Source organism: Bubalus bubalis, chromosome 5 (genome assembly GCF_019923935.1).
Source record: "Bubalus bubalis isolate 160015118507 breed Murrah chromosome 5, NDDB_SH_1, whole genome shotgun sequence".
Lineage (NCBI taxonomy): Eukaryota > Metazoa > Chordata > Mammalia > Artiodactyla > Bovidae > Bubalus > Bubalus bubalis.
In genome coordinates, this window is record NC_059161.1 from 122155917 (window position 1) to 122179627 (window position 23711).

Here is a 23711-nt window from a genome sequence, read left to right on the forward strand (position 1 = left end):
GGTCGCTAAGAGTCGGACAGGACTCAGCGACTTCACTCTCACTTTTCACTTTCCTGAATTGGAGAAGGAAATGGCAACCCACTCCAGTGTTCTTGCTTGGAGAATCCCAGGGACGGGGGAGCCTCGTGGGCTGACGTCTCTGGGGTCACACAAAGTCAGACACGACGGAAGTGACTTAGCAGCAGCAGCAGCATGGTAACAGTAATCTAGGGAGGCTGGGTAGTGGGGAACATTGGTGAATGGTTCAATCATCTGGATGGCGGTGGGGGTGTCAGAGCCTTTATGGGACAAAGAGGAGTGTCAGTGTCACACACACACACACACACACAAAATTGTACTTATGGTTGAAGGAATTTAATAGCTGGGATCCTGAGGCTCAGAGGAAGGGTTTCAGACTCTTCAGTGAACTGCAGGCAGAGAACCAGACCAATTACAGAGGTTATCTTTCTGATCTCTATCAAATGTTAAGGGGTGAGACAATTAAAGGGAAGAAAATAACTAGCAAGTCTGCGAAACATCCCAGGCAGAGGAAGGACTTCAGTGCGTGGACTGGGGCTTTTTAATTTTCAATTACAAAACCTTGACGCATCACTTCTCGCCACCCACCCCACCAGCGGGCCTCACACCGAGGAGGAGGAGGAGTTTCCCGCATCCCAATAGGAAGCTCGCGTGGGCGGGGAGGCCAGCATAACTCCAGCCCCAGGAGCCGGGAGGCGGGAGTCGAGCCCGCGGTGGCTACGAGGGCAGGAGTGCTTGCTCCCCCGCCGCGCGTTGAGGCCTTACGGTAATTCTGCGGGGCTCGGTGCCCCGCCCTCGTGCGCAGGCGCAGAGCCGTTGCCCGCCGAGCGGTTGCCGGCGGAGCAGTTTCCAGAGCGGCTTTGCGGCGAAACCCGCTTGTGCAGGATCCGAGACCGCCAGGGCGGCTCGCCCGAGCCTGAATCCTCGGCGTCCGCCTCCTGCGGCGTCCTCGGTAAGTCGACGGGCCCTGCGGGAAGCCGCCTCCCCAGACCTGGGAAGGCACCTCGTGGGTGCCGGGGCCGATAGTGGGAGGGCGCTGGCGAGTTCTAGCCCCCAGGCCTCCCCCTGGCCCCGCGGCGCGGCTGGGAGCGCGGACAGGCCCCCGGGAAACCGAGGCTCGACAGGGGGCCCGGGAGGAAGGCTGGAGCTGCGGCCCCGGGGCGGGGTAGGTGTGGGTGGCTGGAGAGGCGCCATCTCCGCCCCTTCCCGGCCCGGGCCTTGAGCCGGGGTTCCCCGGGGAAACTGAGGCCGGATGTCAGCGGGCAAGGAGGGGGCGCGGAGCATCGCACTGCTGCTGCGAGGCGGGCAGGTGCCCCGGGCCGGGCAAGGAAGGGCACCCTGGGCTTTTCGTGCAAAGTTCACACCCAGCCGCCTCTTCTGCTCGCCGGACTCCCTGGGTCTCGGGAATTCGCCTGAGGTTGTAAAATCTGCCCCCGACCAGCAGTGGAAACCAGACCTTGTCCCCAGCGGGAGACGTAAGCCCCATGCGGTTCTCTTGGACCTGTCTGAAAGAACGCTTTCGTCTTCCTAACCCCTAGGGTCCACCGCCATGAACCCCGTCGTCGTGGTCCACGGTGGCGGAGCCAGCAATATCTCCAAAGACCGGAAAGAGCGGGTGCGCCAGGGCATCCTCAGAGCCGCCACCGTGGGTTACAACATCCTCAAGCAGGGAGGGAGCGCCGTTGACGCGGTGGAAGGAGCCGTGACAGTGCTGGAAGACGATCCCGACTTCAACGCAGGTAAATGTGCACGGCGGCTAGTGACCAGCGCCACACCGGGTTCAGCTTCCCACGCCAGACAAACAGAACCTTTCTAAAGTGTCGCTGGATCTCTTACCTAATATGCTGAAAAGGCTTAGTTTTTCTACCTGTTGACCAAGTTGCTTTGGGGCTTGCCTGGTGACTCAGGGGTAAGAAATCCACCTGCCAATGCAGAAGACTCCGGTTCCATCCCTGGGTGGGGAAGATCCCCCGGAGAAGAAAATGACAACCCTCTCCAGTACTCTCGCCTGGGAAGTCCCACGGACAGAGGAGCCTGCTGGGCTCCTCTGGGGAGTCCATGGGGTCGCAAGAGAGTCAGACAAGACTTAGTGACTGAACAAGTTGCTTTAAAGAATTTTAAAATTCATTATTCACCCTTTCTTCTTTAATCTGCTTTCTGGATTTCACATACCAAGAGGCTGTTTTATTACATCTTTTTATGGGGTAAGGGAATAGACTGCTTACCCCACAAAACATGGCAACCTTGGAGCTTCAGGGTGTCATTTGAATGGAGGGAGTGAGGCCATGGAGAGACTGCAGGAAAAGACAAATCACTCCACATTGGTAGGTGGCAGATCTAATAAGCATGGGAACATACACTAGAGGCTTGTCTTGCTGGATAAGTAGCCCTCTGTTTGTGCCCACCAGAATCTGAAAAGTTTATTTAGAGGCCTTATCTAGGTTCAGCCATGCATACCATCCAGATGATCTCAATACCACATCTCAAGTCTTTGGACAGTTTCTGGTGCAGGAAGGCAAATGGAAGGCGCCTTCCAAGGAAAGAGGAAGGGGTAAGGGCCTCTGATTGCCCCATCACTCCACCCGTCGTGACCGGCTCTTACAGTCCCACACACTTTCTCTTCTGCAATGTCCCTTGAGCAATTGTTTGGGTGGCTAATTTTGGCGGCTGTCTACCTGCGTTGGAGGCAGATGCCACAGCAAGAGTATAGGCACATACAAAAGAAAACACAGGTTAAGACAGTTTATCAGATCCCAGATACCTTTTTCCACCAAGAGTCTCATGATTCAAACCATTGTTCCTAAGTCTTATAGGCTGAGAGCCAAACCACTCAGAGCATTCACCTGTGTCCTGTTATTTAATAAAAGTGACACGTTTTATTATCAGGTATGAGCACACAGCATTCTGTTTGGATAACGGCAGAGCTGCCTCCTTGCAAGGCAGTAATAATGGCCAAGGCTATTCTGTTTTGGAGGAGAGCTTGTCTCACTGGAGACTTTTCAATGTGCAGGAAGGACAGGCTTTGTTGGCCATCATTCCCGGCTTGATGAGGGAAGCCCTGCGTGTGCCGTCATGTCCTCCAGCCCAGGGCACAGAGATGGCAGCGGAATGATCGTTCCAGTGGGAAACAGAACATGCCCACCTGGCCTTGAGGAGAGGGAGGTCGGCAGCCTTAGGAACTTAATCTGGTTGTAAATACCATACATGTTAGCCAGGGGAGGCGGTGCTGTCAGGCTTGAGACGGCCTGGGGGCAGGATACCCCAGACCAGAGCCCTCCCCTTCTCCTTTTTCAGCCCGGCACCTTCCCTTGCAGGTTTGATGCATCTCAACAAGCCCAGCTTGCGGCAGGATAGCGGGAGTGGAGATTGAGTGGTCCCTCCTCCCCCATCCGGGTAGAATGTTCAATTGCAAATCCCAGTAGCTGATCCCCTCGCCCAGGTGTGACGGGGCTTGGTGTCCTCAGAACCATAGCACATTGATCCATGGTGAGAGGGCAGTGGCTGTTTCCCGAAGCCCCTTTTTGGTATCAGGCGCTTCCTTGGGGGCCCCCAGTCTGGCATATGAGACAGCAGTTCTACTGGTTGATCATTCAGATGCATTAAAACCTTGGACAGTACTTGTGTCGACGCAGCCACGGTGGTTTTATCTGTTAGTAATTTAAGGTACTGCCTTACTGTTCCATTTTTCCTTTCTCTCAGCCCTGCTGCTTGTGAGGGTTATATAGGAGATGGAACGTCTTTTGTCCAGTTTTGCATATCACAGTCCACAACCTTTGAAATGTGACCTCAGTCACTGTCTGTGTGATGAAGGTACTCCTGCTTGGTACTCAGCTTCTCTAATCTCCTAACAGTGGTACCTGGTTTGCATGGGGACAAGGGAGAGTTTGAGTTATGCCAGATGCGGAGTCCACACAAACCAGGATATGTTAGAACCCTCTCTCAGAGAACGGAGGCCAGTATAATCCGTTTGCCAGTCCCTCACCAGTTAGGAGCTCTGGTGGGTGGCCTCAGACTCCTTTGGCAGTTGCCATAGGCATTGCAGAGAACACACAGGACATGCCATTACTGCATTAACCAAGTCACTGTGTTTTGAGGACAATCCGGCATCCGCGATATAGTGGCCATTCTTTCCATGCCTCACATTCTTGCAGGCAAACCCAGATGACCCCTCCATACATCCTGACCCCACAGAGGCCCACTTCTGTTGTTTCACATAAATGCATTCACAAAGAGTGATTCTTTTGTGTTTGGCTTCTTTCACTCAGATCAATCCTTTTTTAGAGTAATAATCATCATAACTACTATAAGTGTCTACTGTGTACCAAACCATGGTCTAAGAAACTTGCCTGATTAACTCACTTAATCTGCACTTCTGTCCTGTGGTTGAGAGAGAGAGAGTGAAGTCACTCAGTCGTGTCCGACTCTTAGCGACCCCATGGACTGCAGCCCACCAGGCTCCTCCGTCCATGGGATTTTCCAGGCAAGAGTACTGGAGTCCTGTGGTTAGGTGTAATTATTGTGCTCATTTTTCAGATGAGGAAGCTAAGGCACAAAGAGATTAAGTAACTTGCTAGAGATTAAGTAACTTGTCAGATTAAGTAACTTTCTAGAGATTAAGGAACTTGTCAGATTAAGTAACTTGCTAGAGATTAAGGAACTTGCTAGAGATTAAGTAACTTGTCAGTGTCTTCTACTGACATAGAAAACCTAAAATCTCGGGATTAGAATACTTCTTAGAATTGTGCCACCCATACACCTGACATCTGTCACAGAAAAGAATTTCAGGAAATCTAACCAGTCATCAGATACTGAGTAATGGTTCTGTCCCCTAGCCTCTGCCCTGCACTCTTTAACCCATAGAATGAGACATAACTGCCTCCGTGGCTGTTTGTTGAGCCAGAGTTTACTAGATGCCCTTCCACCCCTTGCCAGCAGCAGCCTATGGGGGACTCATTAAGCTCTATACCTGTTAGCAGTCAGGACCCGGTTGGCTGACAGTGCCCACTTCTTCACAGGAGACCTTCATTTGGAGCATGGCATTCTGGCCTCCCACCCTCTCTAAACCAACGGGGTGCATTTGGCGAGCTAGGGACTAGGGAGCTGCAGCTGCTGGTTCTCGTTTCTCTGCTCTGAATCCAGAGCCTGCATTCTGAGTGGCTCCCTTCTCATTTCCCACTTGTCCACTCTGCACATTGAGGAGAAAGAGAGCTGGCTGAAAAGAAGGAAATCAAAGATCTGGGGGTAAAGGTGGAACTTTTAATAGCATACTCTCCACCTCGAGCTCTGTTTTCTGTTTGTCTTTCCCAGCTCTTTTCAGCAACCTCTACTGTAATCCTCTAGAGGGACTATGTGGGAACTGCATACAAAGAGCTGAGCCCTGGCAGTTACTGAGTTAGGTGGCAATAATTTGCATTCCTGACAAAGCTTATCTGAATGTCTGTTAAAGCATTGTTTACATTGTATTGATCTTTCAATATAGGTTTCATTTTATGTTTGAAGCTTGTTTCATAACAGTTTGTTTATTAAAAAGTAGTTTATTTATTAGACAACAGCAGTTTAAATTTGAATGTTAGGAATATTCTTTAGAGACTCAGATTGGCACCCAAACAGGGACCCTTTGCTTTCACTGGAATTGAGCAGTTTTTACACAAACTTTAGTTAATTTATTTTCCCTACAGTTTTCTCTACAGACTTTTCCCTACAGACTCTGTCTGGTTGCCACGAGTAGGGACTACTGTTCATCTCAGTGTGCAGGCTTCTCGTCTCCGGGGCTTCTCTTGTTGCGGAGCACACGCTCTCGGCGCACGGGCTTCAGCAGTTGCAGCCCATGGGCTCAGTAGTTGCGGCCCACGGGCTTAGTTGCTCTGAAGCATGTGGGATCTTCTCAGACTAGGGATCGAACCCGTGTTCCTTTCATTGCAAAGTGGATTCTTAACCACTGGACCACCAGGGAAGTCCCACCTTATTCTTAGTTTTTTGAGATTTTTTAATCATGTATGGATGTTGAATTTTATCCAGTCCTTTTTCTGCATCTGTTGAGATGATCATATGGCTTTTGTTTTGTCTATTGACATGGTAAAGATTGACTGATTGATTTTTGAATTTTGAACCAAGTTTTCTTCTCTGGGATTAACACCACTTTGTTGTGATATATGTACATATATATGTGTGTGTCAGTCAGTCAGTTCAGTCGCTCAGTCGTGTCCGACTCTTTGCGACCCCATGAATCGCAGTATGCCAGGCCTCCCTGTCCATCACCAACTCCCGGAGTTCACTCAAACTCATGTCCATCGAGTTGGTGATGCCATCCAGCCATCTCATCCTCTGTCATCCCCTTCTCCTCCTGCCCCCAATCCCTCCCACCATCAGGGTCTTTTCCAGTGAGTCAACTCTTCACATGAAGTGGCCAAAGTACTGGAGTTTCAGCTTTAGCATCATTCCTTCTAAAGAAAAATGACATATATGTAATATATTCATAAAATGCTGGGTTTGATTTAATGGTGTTTTCTTAAGATTTTGCATCTATGTTCATGAGAGATACTGGTCTATAGTTTGATTTTCTTATAACATCTGTCTGGTTTTGAAATGAGGATGATGCTGGCTTCATATGATGAATTGAAAAGTGTTCCCTTCTCAACAGTTTTTCTCGAAGAATTTATATAAAGTTGGCATTATTTCTTTGTAATATTTTGTAGATTGGTTTTTGGTAGATTGGTAGGTTGATTTTTGTTTGTTTTGATGGAAAGTTTTTATCTAAAATCAAATTCCTTAATAGGCATGGCACTGTTCAGGTTATCTATTTCTTCTTTGAGAGAGTTTTGTCAGTTGTCTTTCAAGAAATGTTTATATTTTATATAAGTTGCTGAATTTGCAACATTTCTGTGTTATGCTTTTGATATCTGTATGGTCTGTAGAGAGGTTCCTTCTCTCCTTCCTGATATTTGTAATTATGTCTTTTTTTTTCTTTGTCAGTCTGGAGTTTATCAAGTTTATTGTTCTTTTCAAAGAACTAGCTTTTTGGGGGGATGGATTTTGTGAATTTTTCTGTTGTTTTTTTCTTTTGCTCTTTTTCTGTTCTGAATTTCATTGATTTATCTTTGTTATTTCCTTTGTTCATTCAGCTTGCATTGGAAATAATTTACTTTTCTTTTTCTTTTTAGATCATTAATTTGAGACTATTCTTTGCTGATATATGCATTTAATGTTTTAAATTTTACCCTAGAACTGCTTTGATTTTTTTTTACCTGTTTTTATATGTTGTCTTGATTTTCATTCCACTCAAAATGTGTTCTAATTTTCCTTGTGACTTCCTCATTATATCATGAATTATTTAGAAATATAATACTTAATTTCCAAATATTTGTGGATTTTCCAAATATCTGTTACTGATTTTTAGTTTAATTGTTACAGTCAGAGGATATGCTTTACGTGATTTGCATTCTTATTAAACTTCCTAAGGTTTGGTTTTTGGCTCAGAATGTGTTCTACCGTGCCCATTTGCACTTGAAAAGAATGTACTCTGCTGTTGTTGTATATAACAATAAGGTCAAGTTCATTGGTAATGTTGTTCATACCTTCTGTATCTTGATTTTTTATTTCTACTGATTACTGAGACAGGAGTATTGAAATCTTTAATTGTAATGGTGGTTTTGTCTTTTTCTCCTTTGAGTTCTATCAGTGTTTTTACTTCACGTATTTTGAAACTGTTAGCTGGTGTATAGATGGTTGTCTTCTCAGTGACCTGACCCCCTATATCATTGCTTGGTGTCCTTATTATTATTTAATGCTCCTTACTGTGAAGTATGCTTTGCCTGATGTTAGTATAGTTGCTCCAATTTTCATTTGATTCATTTTGGCATGGTATATAATTTGTCCATTCTTTCACTTTTAAACTATTTGCATCTTTATATTTAAAGTAGATGTTTCATTGGCAGCATATAATTATGTCCTATCTTTTCATACAATTTGACAATCTCTGCTTTTTATTGGGGCTTCCTTGGTGGCTCGGATGGTAAAGAATTCACCTGCAAAGCGGGAGACCTGGGTTCGATCCCTGGGTTGGGAAGATCCCCTGGAGGAAGGCATGACAACCCACTCCAGTATTCTTGCCTGGAGATTCCCCATAGACAGAGGAGCCTGGCAGGCTTTTAATAGAGATGCTTAGATCATTTCCATTTAATGTGATCACTGATAACGGTTAGGCACAAGTTTGTCATCTTGCTATTTGTCTTCTCTTTATCCAGTCTATTCAGTGTTCCCCTTGTCCTCTTTTTCTACTTTTTTCTGCCTCCTTTGGAATAATTGAATGTTTATAATTCCATGTTACCTCCTTTGTGGGCCTAGTAACTAAACTTCTTTTTTAAAGGTTGTTTTAGAGTTTATAGTATACATCTCTCACTTACCACAGTCTGCCTTAAGTAATATCAAACTTCATGCATAATAGAAGAACTTTATGCAGCACATGCCTGTTTCTCCTTTCCTAGCCTTTGTGCTACTGCTTTCAAATGTTTTATAAGTGATAAGTTACCCAATGCGTTGTTATGATTTTTACTTTGAACAATGATATTTTAAAGATACTATAAAAGTAAAGGGAAAAGGGATTTCTGCTTATCCACACGTTAGCCATCTGCAGTGTTCTTCATGCTTTGGGGAATCCTGATTGCCGTCTGCGGTCATTTTGCTTCTGCTTGAAAGACTTCCTTTAACGGTTCTTGTGTTTCACAACTGCTGTTGATGACTTTTTTTTGTCGTTAGCTTTTGTATGTGTATAAAAGTCTTTGTTTTGGGTTTTTTTAAGATACTTTCACTGTGTGTAGAATTCCAACTTGACTTTTTTTTTCCTTTCAGAGCTTTAAAGATGTTGCTCCTCTGTCTTCTGGTTTGCATTGTTTCTGGCAAGAAATAGACTATCATTTTTCTTTTTCCTTCTATGCCTAATGTGTCTTTCTCTGGCTGCTTTTAACATTTTCTCTTCTCATTGGCACTAAGCTGTTTGATCATGGTGTGCCTGAGTGTAGTTCCCTTCGTGTTTCTCTTCCTTGGACTTTGTTGTGCTTCTCTGATCTGTGGATTTATAGTAATCACCAAATTTGAAAATTCACCATTTCCTTAAACATTTTTTGTCCCTGTCTCACCTCTCCTTTGGGGATTCCAATTATACGTGTGCTGGACTGCTTGAAACTGCCCCTGAGCTCAGTGATAAACTCTGTTAAGTTTTTTTTTCCATCTTTTGCTGTGTCTTAAGTTCATTCTTCTTTTCTGTAGTGTCTAATTTGGTATTAATCCTATCCAGTGTATTTATCATCTCAAACTTTTTCATTTCTAGAAGTTCTCTTTGGGTCCTTTTCACATTTTCTTCCACATTCTGGTACATATGGAATAGTTACAACAGCTGTTTTAATGTTCTTGTCTAATAATGCTATGATTTATGCCATTTCTGAGTCTGTTGATATTGACTGATTTTGTTGTTGTTGTTCTTCATTATGGGTCATAATTCCCTGTTTCTTTTTGTGCCTGGTGATTTCTTATCAGATACCAAACACTTCTTAGGTGCTGGATATTTTTGTACTCCTTTAAATATTCTTGAGCTTTGTTCTTATCCCTCTGAGGAAACAGAGCCACATAGAGGTTAAGAACAACTACCCTTACAGGTATTATCTAGGTAGAGAACATTGGAGAAAAGCTGCTAGTGGTAAAGAAAACAAAGTAATGAGACCTGATGGTTTTAATATGTTCAAGGAAACCTAATGTTGCAGTAAAATGTTGCCATGGAGAGGAGATGAAGCTGGAAAAGGAAGTCAAGAGGCCAGATCAGGAAGGGCTTCATACCTTTTATTTTGTAGGTCATGGGGTACCGAGTCAGATTTGTGTTTTTAGAAATGTTCCTTTGACAGAGAAGTAGAGGATGAATTAAAGTAGACAGCTTAGAGAGCAAGCTCTGAAGCCATTTCTAAATTCTTAACTCTTGCTTTTCGACTTCTCTTTGGTTTTAGGTTGTGGATCTGTCTTGAACGAAAACGGGGAGGTTGAAATGGATGCCAGTATCATGAATGGGAAAGACCTGTCTGCAGGGGCGGTGTCTGCAGTCCGCTGTATCGCAAATCCCATTAAACTTGCACGACTTGTTATGGACAAGGTATGTGGGACCAAACCACCCTTTCCTAAGGAATTGTCACTGCTGCACTTCAGCAACCAAAAGGGGTCTAAATGTGGGGAAACACTTGAGATCACTGTTCTCCTAAAAGTGTATGAAAGAACAAAAGCAATGTTATTATTTAAGTTTCTCAAGGAAACCAAGATTCTGACTCATGATCACTTGACCAGGTGTTACATGTTATCTTCCTGTATTTTCTTCAGCCTGTTCTCAACACGTGGTAACATAACATATTCAAACTGAAGAGACCAGCTGTGTAAATAGCATGTATGGGAGAATTCCCCAGTGGTCCAGTGGTTAGGACACTACATTTCCACTGCCAGGAGCTGGGGTCAGTCCTTGGTCAGGGAACTAAGACCTCAGAAACTGTGCAGCATAGTAAATAGATAAATAGCATACATAAAATAAAAATGGATTAAAGTTTAAGATCATATGTAAGTTGAATTCCTGATATTCCATCATTTGGTGGTTTTTGAAAATACAAAAACTCAGAGAGGTAGGCTTTTTTCAACATTCAGAAAATTAATGCCAGTGGAATTTGCATTCTTGAGGCTTTTACCCAGAAAGAACAATTATTTCCACACAGTTGGAACAATTAAAAAGAGTTTAACTTTTTCAAGAAACTAACTATTTTCCCATTTCTTTCTGGCTCCAGACACCTCACTGCTTTCTGACTGACCAAGGTGCAGCAAGATTTGCAGCAGCCAATGGGATTCCAACAATTCCTGGACAACAGCTGGTAACAGAAAGAAGCAGAAAACGCCTGGAAAAAGAAAAGCTTGAAAAAGATGCTCAGAAACCAGACTGTCAGAAGTAAGTGTCATCTGTGGCTCACATTTGGGGGAGTTATCCAGATGTGGAAGTTTGACACATGTCTGATTATCCACATTTCTTAAAAAAGTCTAATATCACAAGGTAGTTTCAGTTTTTGTATAGAATAGTTCACACTAAATAATGAAAAAGCTGCTTTTTTGATTCTGAAATTTAACCTCATTTTTTATTCCTATGAATAGTTTATTCATAGTCAGCTGAGAGTTCCTTTTCCAACATGATTTGACAGATGAATGCTGGGTGTTGATGTATTAATTACGTGCAAGCTTCTTGAGCAGTTTGTTGTCTTCAGTACACTGCCCGGGTCCTCTGTGATCTACACCACCCTGAACTCAGGCACCTTCCACGGGGCAGAGAAGCCCTGGAAAGTGAATTAATCATGTGTTCTGAATTATTGTTTTCTGTGTTACCCATTCAGAAGTGCCAAATAAAAGCCCCCCTGTTTAAAGCAAAACTTGAAAAATACAATTTGAATGTGGCCCAGAATAAGGAATATAATGGAATATAATCTATTAGTTCTACCCACCCTTTTAGATTTGTAATGTTTAATCAGAGATATACTTTAGTATCACCTTAAGAGCTTTTTCAAAATATCCATGTCTGAGCTCCTTTCCTACAGGATCTGATTTAGTGGAGCTGAGGTGGAGAGACCACGCAGATCCATTAGAAAAAAAAGTTTTCCAGGTGATTATGACATGTCCCCAGGTTAAGCATCTGCTTCACAAGATTGGCCATATGTTGGTAGCTGTTGATAATCTCGACCAAAGGTGCTATTGTGTCTGGGGCTGCTTTATCAGTGGCTCATGTCCATTTTAATAGAGATTGACACATTGTTTCCAAAAATTCTGCAACAACACCGTCTCTGCCAGCCTGCACTGTTCTTCCATATAAGCAAGAGGGGCTCCTGCCCTGGGCCTTGCACTTTAGAAGACCCTCACATCACAAATGGGCTTCCCCGATGGCCCAGTGGGTAAAGAAACCACCTACCACCTACAATGCAAGAGACATGGAGATGCAGCTTTGATCCCTGGGTTGGGAAGATCCCCTGGAGGAGGAAAATGGCAGCCCACTCCAGTGTTCTTGCCTGGAGAATCCCATGGACAGAGAAGCCTGGCGGGCTGCAGTCCATGGAGTTGGAAAGAGTAAGACACAATTAAGCAATTTAGCACACAAGCAACAGTGTAGCGCAAATACACAAAACAGTTGGTTTATTGCAGGCCCATGGGGCACCTCTGTCACTCAGCCTTGGCACAGTGTTGCCCGTCACCTTCAACATCCGCTCTTGGGACTGATACCATTCAGCCCCCAGGGAAGTGCTTCTCTCCGTCTCTTGCTCTGTGTCTTGGAAGTAAAGGCCAACTGAGTCTAAAAGCTTGTGGATTATACCACTGCTGACATCAGAAATAGACCCTGTTTGGGGTGTGGGGGAAGAACTGAACAGCAGAAGGACTTAGGTAAGAAAAAAAGACAATGTTTTTTGAAACAAATTCTCGTATAACGAAGTGTTGTTTCCCAGTAGTGCCAAGTGTCCTTTTCCCTTCTACATGGTTCAGTTTGCAATTCTGGAGTTATCCACAAATTAATATAATATCTGCAAGATTTGCACTGAGGGCTATAGGTCTAGACCTGCACTGTCTAATAGAAAAAATGAGAGCCATATATGTAATTTAACCTTTTCTAATAGCCACACTAAAAAGGCAAAAAAAAAAAAGTGAAATTAATCATATTTTTATATTATTGAAAAGCAAGAGAGTTCCAGAAAAACATCTATTTCTGCTTTATTGACTATGCCAAAGCCTTTGACTGTGTGGATCACAATAAACTGTGGAAAATTCTGAAAGTGATGGGAATACCAGACCACCTGATCTGCCTCTTGCAAAACCTATATGCAGGTCAGGAAGCAACAGTTAGAACTGGATATGGAACAACAGACCGGTTCCAAATAGGAAAAGGAGGACGTCAAGGCTGTATATTGTCACCCTGCTTATTTAACTTACATGCAGAGTACATCATGAGAAACACTAGGCTGGAAGAAGCACAAGCTGGAATCAAGATTGCCAGGAGAAATATCAATAACCTCAGATATGCAGATGGCACCACCCTTATGGCAGAAAGTGAAGAGGAACTAAAAAGCCTTTTGATGAAAGTGAAAGAGAAGAGTGAAAAAGTTGGCTTAAAGCTCAACATTCAGAAAACGAAGATCATGGCATCTGGTCCCATCACTTCATGGCAAATAAATGGGGAAACAGTGGAAACAGTGTCAGACTTTATTTTTTTGGGCTCCAAAATCACTACAGATGGTGATTGCAGCCATGAAATTAAAAGACGCTTACTCCTTGGAAGGAAAGTTATAACCAACCTAGATAGCATATTCAAAAGAGACATTACTTTGCCAATAAAGGTCCGCCTAGTCAAGGCTATGGTTTTTCCAGTGGTCATGTATGGATGTGAGAGTTGGACTGTGAAGAAAGCTGAAGGCCGAAGAATTGATGCTTTTGAACTGTGGTGTTGGAGAAGACTCTTGAGAGTCCCTTGGACTGCAAGGAGATCCAACTAGTCCATTCTAAAGGAGATCAGCCCTGGGATTTCTTTGGAAGGACTGATGCTAAAGCTGAAACTCCAATACTTTGGCCACCTCATGCGAAGAGTTGACTCATTAGAAAAGACTCTGATGCTGGGAGGGATGGAGGCAGGAGGAGAAGGGGACGACAGAGGATGAGATGGCTGGATGGCATCACCGACCTGATGGACATGAGTTTGGGTGAACTCTGGGAGTTGGTGATGGACAGGGAGGCCTGGCGTGCTGCAATTCATGGGGTTGCAAAGAGTCGGACATGACTGAGCGACTGAACTGAACTGAAAGTTAACTCATTATACCCCAAATATTATTTCAACATGTAATCCAAACCAATATTGTAAAGCAATTATCCTTCAATTAAAGATAAATGAGTTTTTTGAAAAACATGTAATCAACATAAGAAATTATTTCTGAGATATTTTACACGCTTTCGTGCTACATCTTTCAAATCTGCCATGCATTGTGCACTGACAGCATGTCTTACCGGGGAGCGCCCGCATCCCTGGTGCTCCGCAGCCAGCGGTGCTGTGTTGGGCATTGCAGGTCTAGACAGAACCTGCACAAGGAACCAACTCTATGCTGGCAGCTAAATGGATGCTGAATATTAGAATTATGAATGGTTTTATTCTTATAAACATACTTAAGATTGAGGGACTTCCTTGGTGGTCCAGTGGTTAAGATTCTGTGCTCCCAATGCAGGGGGCCTAGGTATGATCCCTGGTCACGGAACTAGATCCCACACACAGCAAATAAGACCCAGGGCAGCCCCCCCCCCCAAAAAAAGACAATAATACATAAGGTTGAATTAAATTTTTTAAAATGTTGAAATGTTCAACTTTTAGGTAATTTTTATTTTAAATGGTTCTATTCATTAATTATAATAAATGTTTGCTGCTGCTAAGTCACTTCAGTCTTGTCCGACTCCATGCGACCCCATAAAGGGCAGCCCACCAGGCTCCGCCATCCCTGGGATTCTCCAGGCAAGAACACTGGAGTAGGTCGCCATTTCCTTCTCCAATGCATGAAAATGAAAAGTGAAAGTGAAGTCGCTCAGTCATGTCTGACTCTTTGCAAGCCCATGGACTGCAACCTTCCAGGCTCCTCCGTCCATAGGATTTTCCAGGCACGAGTACTGGCGTGGGTTGCCATTGCCTTCTCCAATAATAAATGTTTAGACCTTAATAATTTTGTGAATTTTAGAAAAAACTAAATTTTGAAATTATATCTACAAATTACTTTTATTCTCTTTTTTTGGATTTGCCCTTAATTTTGATGAAAATATATGCTGATGTACACTATAAGTATAGTTACATTTCAGTTTCTAATTCCTAGACTACTGAAAACGTGTACAAGTCAAGATTTTGATAGAAAAAGAATACTAAAATGGAGCTCATGAAAGAAAACTAAAAGAAAAAAAGGAGTAAAAAAATCTTCAAAGAAACGGTCTGCTTTAAAAGTAAGCAGTCTTCTTCCAGGATGACCCACATAAAATTCACAAAGAGAACATTACAGATTCTTTGTTCAGTGAAGATTTAATTATGTATCAAAGCAATGAAAATTAGAAATATTCTTGCCAAATCCACAACTTGAACAGTTCAGATAAATCCTGACAACTTCATGTTCTTTACTAAAGGAAGATTTAATTGCTAATCACAAAGAATCATAACACCAGAAGACATGTGCAGTTATTGGAATTGCAGGGGAAAGGCTGAATAAACAGCAGACAGTTGTTAACCAGAAAAGGCAAAGATAAAAAACATAGATGTAATGTTCTTGAAAGAATAATATAATATTTGGGACTTCCCTGGTGGTCCAGTGGTTAAGACTTCGCCTTCCAATGCAGCCAAAAAGCCAAAGCGTAAAGCAGAAAGTGTTGTGATAAATTCAATAAAGACTTCAAAAACGGTCCACATCAAGAAAAATCTTTAGAAAACTAATAATATTTGGCCAAGTGTAATGGTGCTTTTTATGACCTCATCACATAGTGTTTATAAAAAACCACGCAAGGGCTTCCCAAGCGGCTCAGTGGTGATGAAGCCGCCTGCCCGTGCAGGAGACATGAGTTCGATCCCTGATCTGGGACAGTCGCACATACCATGGAACAACTTAGACCGTGCCCCACAACTATTGAGCTTGTACTCTAGAACCTGAGAGCCACAACTGTTCAACCCATGTGCCACAGCTGCTGAAGCCTGCCTGAAGCCCATGCTCCGCAACAAGAGAAGTCACCGCAGTGAAAAGCCCTCGCACCACAAGAAAAAGAGCATCCCCCCGCCCCACACCCCGCCAGTCCACAACTGGAGAAAAGCCTATGCAGCAACACAGACCCAGCACGGCTGAAATAAATAAATAAATAAATTTTTTTTAATGGGACATTTCTAAGCTTAGTAAAGCATTATTTCAAAAGTTGATAAAATGCCAAACATAATTAGGGGGAAAAAACTAATGATGAGTATCTAGGAGAGAGAATTCAGATAGGTTCGTTTAATGGGTAATAAAGCGAGAGATGAAATCATGTATGAAGTTTAAAAAAACTCAGTTCCATTAGAATGTACGATGATCAGAAGACACGTTGAAAAAACAAGGCATGCCTGTAACAATGGGGCTAACATGGTAGGTGCATGAAAGGTGTGTAAGTGCGAGGTTTGGCCAAGAGTCCAGAAGTGCTCTGTGTGGCACGTCCAGCTTACAGTGAGTTTGCTTCTAGGAGACGAGCCGTCAGCTGCTCCAATGCTGAAAGTGATGTGGGACCGTGGAGGGTCCGCTGCGAGATAGTCTAGATGTGGCCGAAGCTGGAATGGCTTGATTAGGCTCACGTCTGACCTTACAACAGACTTTTATACCAACTAAATGCCATTAAAGTAATCAAATTAAGTAAGAAGAGTTAAGCAAAAATTACAGAAGTTCCTCAAAGAACAAATCATGGACTTTAACAGAATATGAGATGAATTTTGAATTTTCATGATCCTAGTTATTTAGTCCGAACTGTTCCTCTCTGTTGATAAGCTTAACAGAAGCTTAAAAAATTTTTTTGTTTGGCTTTTACACTTATTAAAGGATTTGAAATCTTTTTTAAAGTTTAGAGAAACAAAGCCAAAAGTGCATGTGAGATATGCAAGAAAAATGACAGCCTCATAAAATATAATGAAATTGAAATAAGGGAAAATAGTTGCCTAACTTGAAGGAGAAGATGCATGTACAAATGATCCTGAAACCAGTTTCTATGGAGACTGTTATTCTGTTCATTGTAAACTGAAGTGTAAGTATCACTTGCAGAGAGGCTTGAAGAAAATTAAGCAGCGTACTGTGATTTTCAATTTTCTTTATACCAGCATTGAAATTTGAAAGAATTTAAGATAGTCTGCATGGATTGAGACACTGCTGAAGAGATGACAAAGTGACTGTAATAAAGTGACTATGATTTAAATGTTCAAATTAAAATATTTAGTGAAATCGCCTTGTTAACAGCTTATCATTCGCAGCCTCATATAGCATTTGAGTGCAGTAATGTAAAAAATCAGGATTCATTTCCAAAGCTAAGTATTGCTTTAGGAGTTTTGTATATAATTCCAATGCTACTGCCTCAGCAGAGTGAAGCTTCTCCAAGTTAAAATTAATTAAAAACTTGTTAAAGAATTATTAATGCATTGAGTCAAGAGGAGTTGTGTTATTTGGGGCTTTGTCAACAGAATACATGTTACGTGAAAATGTTGATCATAGGAACATGGTCCATGCCCCCTGAGATGAAAGCAAGGAAAGTCAATTTTACGGAATAGATGCATTATAGTGTATGATTGCGTACGTGCCTGTGGGTTTTTCCCCCTCATCCAGCCATCACCGCTGATCAGAGTATGTCATGACAGTAGTTAGATTCTCATCATCGGTAGTTTGTCAGCTTTCAGGCAAATGAAAACCGTAGCTTTACAATATTGCTCAAGATACATTTATCATGGTAAGAGGATAGAACATACTTATTATTTCTAAGTGTTAAACGTGTGTGGGCCTCCTTTTGCCTTTGCATTTTTGCCTCGACCCCTTGCACATGTTGGGGGGCTGCCACCAGCTGTGACAGGTCCAGCCTCCTTCCCACCCTCTCCTCCTGAAGCACCCCGACACAAACCACTCCCTCTACGCCTCCCAAGAGGTCTGTTTCCTCTCTGGTCTCCCTCAGTCCACGCACCGTAGCCAGAGCGGTTCTCCTAAGATGACTTTTATAGAAGAATAGCACACAGTCTTGAGCGCGTAGATCGTCTACAGAGCGCTGGACGAGTTTTCACAGGGTGGACAGTGTGATCAGCGCCCAGAGCCAGATGGAGCCCAGCGGCCCCCCTGCGTCACCACCCCCTCGGCTCCCAACTCCGGGGACTCTGGTGCCCGTGTCTGGTTTGGTCTTCTGTTGGGCGCCTTCTTGCCTCAGGTTCCCGAGACCTGTCCCCTCGTCGCGTACAGCAGGGTCCGCCCTTGCTGTGGCAGTGTGCAGTCTCCTGTCTGTGTCACAGGTTACTTACCAGGGCGGGCGCTTGTGTTATTTGCAATTTGCCGATATTACAAACGGTGCTGCTCTGGACCTTCTGTCTGCTTTCTTGGTGAACTTACTCCACATTTCTGTTGGATAGAAATGTAGGGATAGAATGACTGAGTCAGGGACTTCCCTGGTGGTCCAGTGGTTAAGACTTGGCGCTTACACTGCAGGGGTTGTGGGTTCAATCCCTGCTTAGGGAATTAAGATCCCACATGCCGTGAGGCGCAGTCAAAACATAGGGAAAAAAAGGAAGGGCTCCTTTCCTCCCAAAATGCCGTGTCAGTCCATGTCCTTGGCAGCGGTAATTGAGGTTTCCAGTCCCTGCTGTCTGTGCCCAGACTTGATGCCGCATCTCTTTTCATTTTAGCCATGCCAGTGTATAGGTTGGGGTTCCCTCATAGTTCAGTTGGTAAAGAATCTACCTGCAATGCAGGAGAGCTTGGTTTGGTTGCTGGGTCGGAAAGATCCACTGGAGAAGGGATAGGCTACCCACTCTAGTATTCTTGGGCTTCTCTTGTGGCTCAACTGGTAAAGAATCCGCCTGCAATGTGGGAGACCTGGGTTGGATCCCTGGGTTGGGAAGATCCCCTGGAGAAGGGAAAAGCTACCCACTCCAGTATTCTGGCCTAGAGAATTCCATGGACTGTGTAGTCCATGGGGTCACAAAGAGTCGGATACGACTGAGCGACTTTCACTTTCAGTGGAAAACTTAATGGGTGCGGTAGTAAGAACAGTTATTTTTAAAACTTAACTTGTATAATATCATATATGAAACGAGTCGCCAGTCCAGGTTCGATGCACGAGACTGGATGCTTGGGGCTGGTGCACTGGGATGACCCAGAGGGATGGTATGGGGAGGGAGGAGGGTTCAGGATGGGGAACACATGTATACCTGTGGCGGATTCATTTTGATATATGGCAAAACCAATACAATATGGCAAAGTTAAAAAATAAAATAAAAATAAATAAATAAAACTTAACTTATATCATGACACCTCTCAGCTCAAACTCTCCAGCGTCTTCTCACCTCGCTCGAACTGAAAGCCCTTCCTATGGCCTGTAAACAGGATGACCATGTGACTCAGTGTTCACACTGGCTCTTAGTTTTGAGAGTGAAAGGGAGGGGCAGTATTGATTAAGCCAGGACAACAGGCATAAGCAGGACGGACCTGGGAAACCCAGATGTACCGTCACCCCTCCGTCAGAGCCTCATGGTCTGCCTGCTGGCCGTCCCTCCAGCCACAGTGGCCTCCTTGAATTTCCATGAACTTAGAAAGCATGTCCTGCTTCAGGAATGTTCTTCACCAGCAATCAGCATGACTTACCCTCACTTGCTTGAGAGAGGCCTTTATAAAACCACCTCTGCACCATCACGTGCCCCACGTGCTGCTATAGGCTATAGTTTATTTCTGTTGAGTAAAACCTGACATAGTTCATTGCTGTCGTCCCGTGCCCCAAATGCAAACGTTCTGGGAGAAGGGACTTTGTCCACTTGGTTTTCTGCTGTGTCCCAGCACTTAGAAGGCTGCCTCCAATATAGTTCACTATAGAATCAGGGTGGTGGGTATGTGTCTGTTAGTATATAATTTCCTTCAACTTTTGTACTTCAAGATTTATAATAAAATGTTAGAGTATATGGCTAATTCATGTTGATGTATGGCAGAAACCAACACAATATTGAAAGCAATTATCCTCCAATTAAAAATAAATATAAATTTTTAAAAAAGAAATGTTAGAGTAAAACCAGCTTATTTCATCTTCATAGCAAACCCCATGACACAGGTGGAGTGAGGTGTGTGGACAGTTAGTATCACCTGGGCGGTCATCCCATCTCATACCTGCAAACTCAGGGCCTCTGGACTGGGATGGGGAGCTGAGGATCCAAAGGATGCTGGTGCACCCAGAAGTTTAAGTAGTGCTCAATTATTTATATCCCCGTTTTATAGGTGGGGAAAATGAGACTCGGTCACCCAGCTAGAAAGTGATGGTGCCAGGACTGCACGGACCCTTTAAAGTTGAGATCTAAAGGTGCATCCAGCAGTCTGACTGATGTGTGGAATGTAAACCAAACAGGCTTTCTTCGCTGTCACCATGAGTGGGGAATGCTGGAGTCAAAGCATGTCCCGTGCGCCATTAACATAGAAGTGTATTAAGCCATGTAGTCACCTGTGGAAGTGTCTCATGTCCAGCCTGTCACTCTGTTTTTTGGCAGAAACTTGGGGACTGTGGGTGCTGTTGCCTTGGACTGCCAAGGAAACCTGGCTTACGCAACCTCAACGGGGGGCATCGTCAACAAGATGCCGGGCCGCGTCGGGGACACGCCGTGTGTAGGTGAGCTGGATGGGTGACCCCTGCCCCTGCCCTCCTCCGGTCGTCTTGTCCTCATTCTCCGGTCTCTGTCCCCTGCCTCATTTCTTTCTTCCTTCATCTCTTCCTCTTCCTGTGGCAGCTGTAGAATTTCTGGGGGTGGCCTGAGTTGGGGACGGTTGCCCAGGGACAATGTGGAGAAGGTGGCCTGTACAGTAGGTACCTGATTCCTAAATGCTGTGTTTGGGAATAACTTGGGAGGGAGGTGGAGAGGGGGTGCTGAAGTCACCCCAGCACCCCCGATGGCTCTTTCTTCTCTGTAACCCGCTTCATGATCTACAGACTAATTATGCCCAAAGGCTTAAGTACGTGAAATGTCTTCCTAGGAATGGGCTCAAATGAGCAAACTAAGAAAGCTGACAGTTTAAGTCTGCAGTTATTAGACTGGAGTGGCGTAAGAGCAGCACAGTACCACTCGGTATTACAGGGAATTCCCTAGTGGCCCAGTGGTTAAGACTACGCACGCCCAGTGCGGGGGGCACAGGTTTGATCCCTGGTCAGGGAGGATTCTGTATGCTGCACAGCCAAAAAAAAAGGATATTACACATCGAAGTGTTCTTTGCATTAACCCTGGAGCACATTATCTAATTCCCAGGAGTGTGTGTGTTTGGGAGAGGGTGCATAGAGGGTGTATATATGTTTCATCCTGTGAGGGCTGTGTAGATTTGCCCGAGGGCAAAGGAGGAGCTACCCTGGTGTAGCTGCTCCAGGAAAGGTCAGGCCTGCCTCCCCGAGGCTCCCCCTGTCCCCTGATTTCAGAGTATTCGCATAGTGGTCACTAGCGCACCTTGGCATGACACCCTGGCACTCTTGGGATTTAATTTTCATGTAGCTTTAGACCTGTAATATGTGTTTGACTTTCCTGACTGTTGCTGCTCAGTTAGAACCAATCCCCTTCCTTGAGCAGGATCTGGAGGTTACGCTGACAATGACATCGGAGCTGTCTCAACGACGGGACACGGTGAGAGCATCCTGAAGGTGAATCTGGCCAGACTCGCGCTCTTCCACGTTGAACAGGGTATGTGGAACCAGGAAGCTGCTTATAAATAGATGGAGAAGGATGGGAAACCCTTGCTTTGCTTTCAGGTTGAGTCCCTATCTGTTAGGGTGCAGAAAGAGAATTTGGAATACCATTTGCCTTCTGCCTCCAGGGGGCAGAAGAGAGACTCTGAGCCTGGGTTCATATCAATGGAGTAGAGGGGCCTTGTAGAGAGAGTTAAGAGTCGTTGTTTGAGACATTCAAGTAGAAATCACTTACCAATAATCTTTGTTAACACGCTTTGTTTTTTTCATACTGTAAATAATTTCCCCATCAGATTCCTTTCAGTAACTTGTGCTGTTCTCAACCTCTCATTGTTTTTCAGGAAAATCACTAGAAGAAGCTGCCAACGCATCACTGGGTCATATGAAGTCAAAGGTCAAAGGCGTAGGTGGTATCATCATGGTCAACAAAGCAGGAGAGTGGGCGGTGAAGTGGACCTCCACATCCATGCCCTGGGCAGCTGCAAAGGACGGCAAGCTGCACTCGGGAATTGACTTCGGCGACACGAGCATCATTGACCTGTCCTAAGCCCCCAGAAGCTGTATTCTAGAAACTAGCTTGGAGGTGACACACGGTCTCCTGGTGTGGAGACTTAGCTTCATCAATTAGATCTAGAAATAGAAAAATTCTGCAGCCTGTCACTTGTTTTGTTGCCTTGATCAGTGTCTGGTTGGGGGCGGATTCCAAAGTGTGTGAGAAATGCCCATGTTAAGATAAAAATAAGACCAGTGAAGATGACCAACTCCACGGAGCCTCCCTCATGAATAGTCCCCATTGTCTGAGGTTAGAAAGAAGAAACAGCAAGATCTTAACAGTACAGAAAGGGCCTCAATGCAGGGAATGGTTTTGGAGTTGGGGGACCTACAGCAGTAACAGGCTGTAGGTTCAAGGGTATGGGGGGTTCGGAGGAGAGGGCTCTGGGGCAGGACCCAGTGCAGGGCGTGGCAGGCAGGAAGGAGCCAGTGGATGCGGTGAAGGGGACACGGCAGCAGAGTTAATGGAACACTGGATGTTGCAGAGCTCATTCAGAGTCAGAAGAACATTAGGCAAAAGAAACAGAAAAACTGGTTTTGTTAGGAAAGTGCAGGTCTTCTCTGACTTACCAATACAGACGTGTTTCCAGATGCTGTAAAAGGACCCTCTGCTGACCCCTGGCTCTCAGCTGCAGGTGAAGGGTCGTCATGGGCACCCTGGAGCCCCTCCCAAGATTAAGAGCTTTCTCAGGCTCACTCCCGAGCGCGCTCACTTTGTTTCCACGCCCCCAGCCAGCTTCTGCCTCCCAGACCCCCGGTTCTTCACAGTGAACTGTGGGGCTTGTGACCTCTCTGCCTCTCCTACAACAGGAAGGGCCAGTCAGTGTCCAGATGACCCCGACTTAACAGCATCCATGACTATCCAGTGCTGTGGGTTCCCCCAGCTGAACTGGGTGTCCACTGTGGTCAGCATGGTAGAGAAAGTCATTTCCTTGGTGGAGAGTATTCCTATTAACCTCTTTACACTGGAGACAGTACTTTTGCTATGACATATCTGCTCATTTTTTTATAACCTGTCAGGGCTTACTTTCTCTCTGGAAAGAAATTGCTTCACTTTAAATTCCATATGCCACTAATAAAATATATTTTGAAAGAATAACAGTGTGGTCAGGAGTCACTGTTGACGAAGACCAGAATGTACATGACCTCCCTTGGTCTGTCAGTTCAGACAGGTGAACTTGTTAGACCTCTCAGCCTAAGGGTGGTGTGTGGAAGTGATAAGACCACCTGCCTTGAGGAGACTATTTGAGTTTCCAGAAGAATGGAGTTTTGGGGGGATGGGCTAAGGAAGAGGCCCAGCCACACTGCAGTAATTAGCAGGGCTTACGGATCCGTCTTCTTGCCAGTTGCCGACCTTCAAGCCAGATGGTCTCACAGGCCAAGCCCCTGTCCCCTGACCTTCCCTGCACCCATGTCCTCTGCTCTGAGCCCGAGAGAGAGAGAGAGAGAGATGGACGCCGGCCGAGTTTGAATCTTGCTTATCCCCACGACCTGGGTGACCCTGGGGCAGGATAACTTCTGAGAATGTGGTCATCTATAAAGTAGGTCACTCTGACGATTAAATGAAACAGAGGCCAGCTGCTCAGTGTTTTATCTCCAGAGCCTCTGGACAAACAAAGTGGCTAGGCCCCAGGGGAGTCCATGCGGTTGTGTCCTTTAAGCCTCAG

General features: G+C 44.7%; 1 protein-coding gene across 1 annotated transcript; it reads left to right on the top strand.

Annotated features, from left to right (window-relative positions):
• The first annotated feature begins 703 nt into the window (after positions 1 to 703).
• Positions 704 to 23143, top strand: ASRGL1 (asparaginase and isoaspartyl peptidase 1). The gene is made up of 7 exons (XM_006043191.4): positions 704 to 970; positions 1557 to 1757; positions 10011 to 10153; positions 10827 to 10984; positions 20315 to 20433; positions 21377 to 21487; positions 21834 to 23143. Exons 2-7 carry the CDS (start codon positions 1568 to 1570, stop codon positions 22037 to 22039), a joined length of 927 nt encoding a protein of 308 aa, XP_006043253.3. The 5' UTR covers positions 704 to 970; positions 1557 to 1567; the 3' UTR covers positions 22040 to 23143.
• Positions 23144 to 23711: the final 568 nt, after the last annotated feature.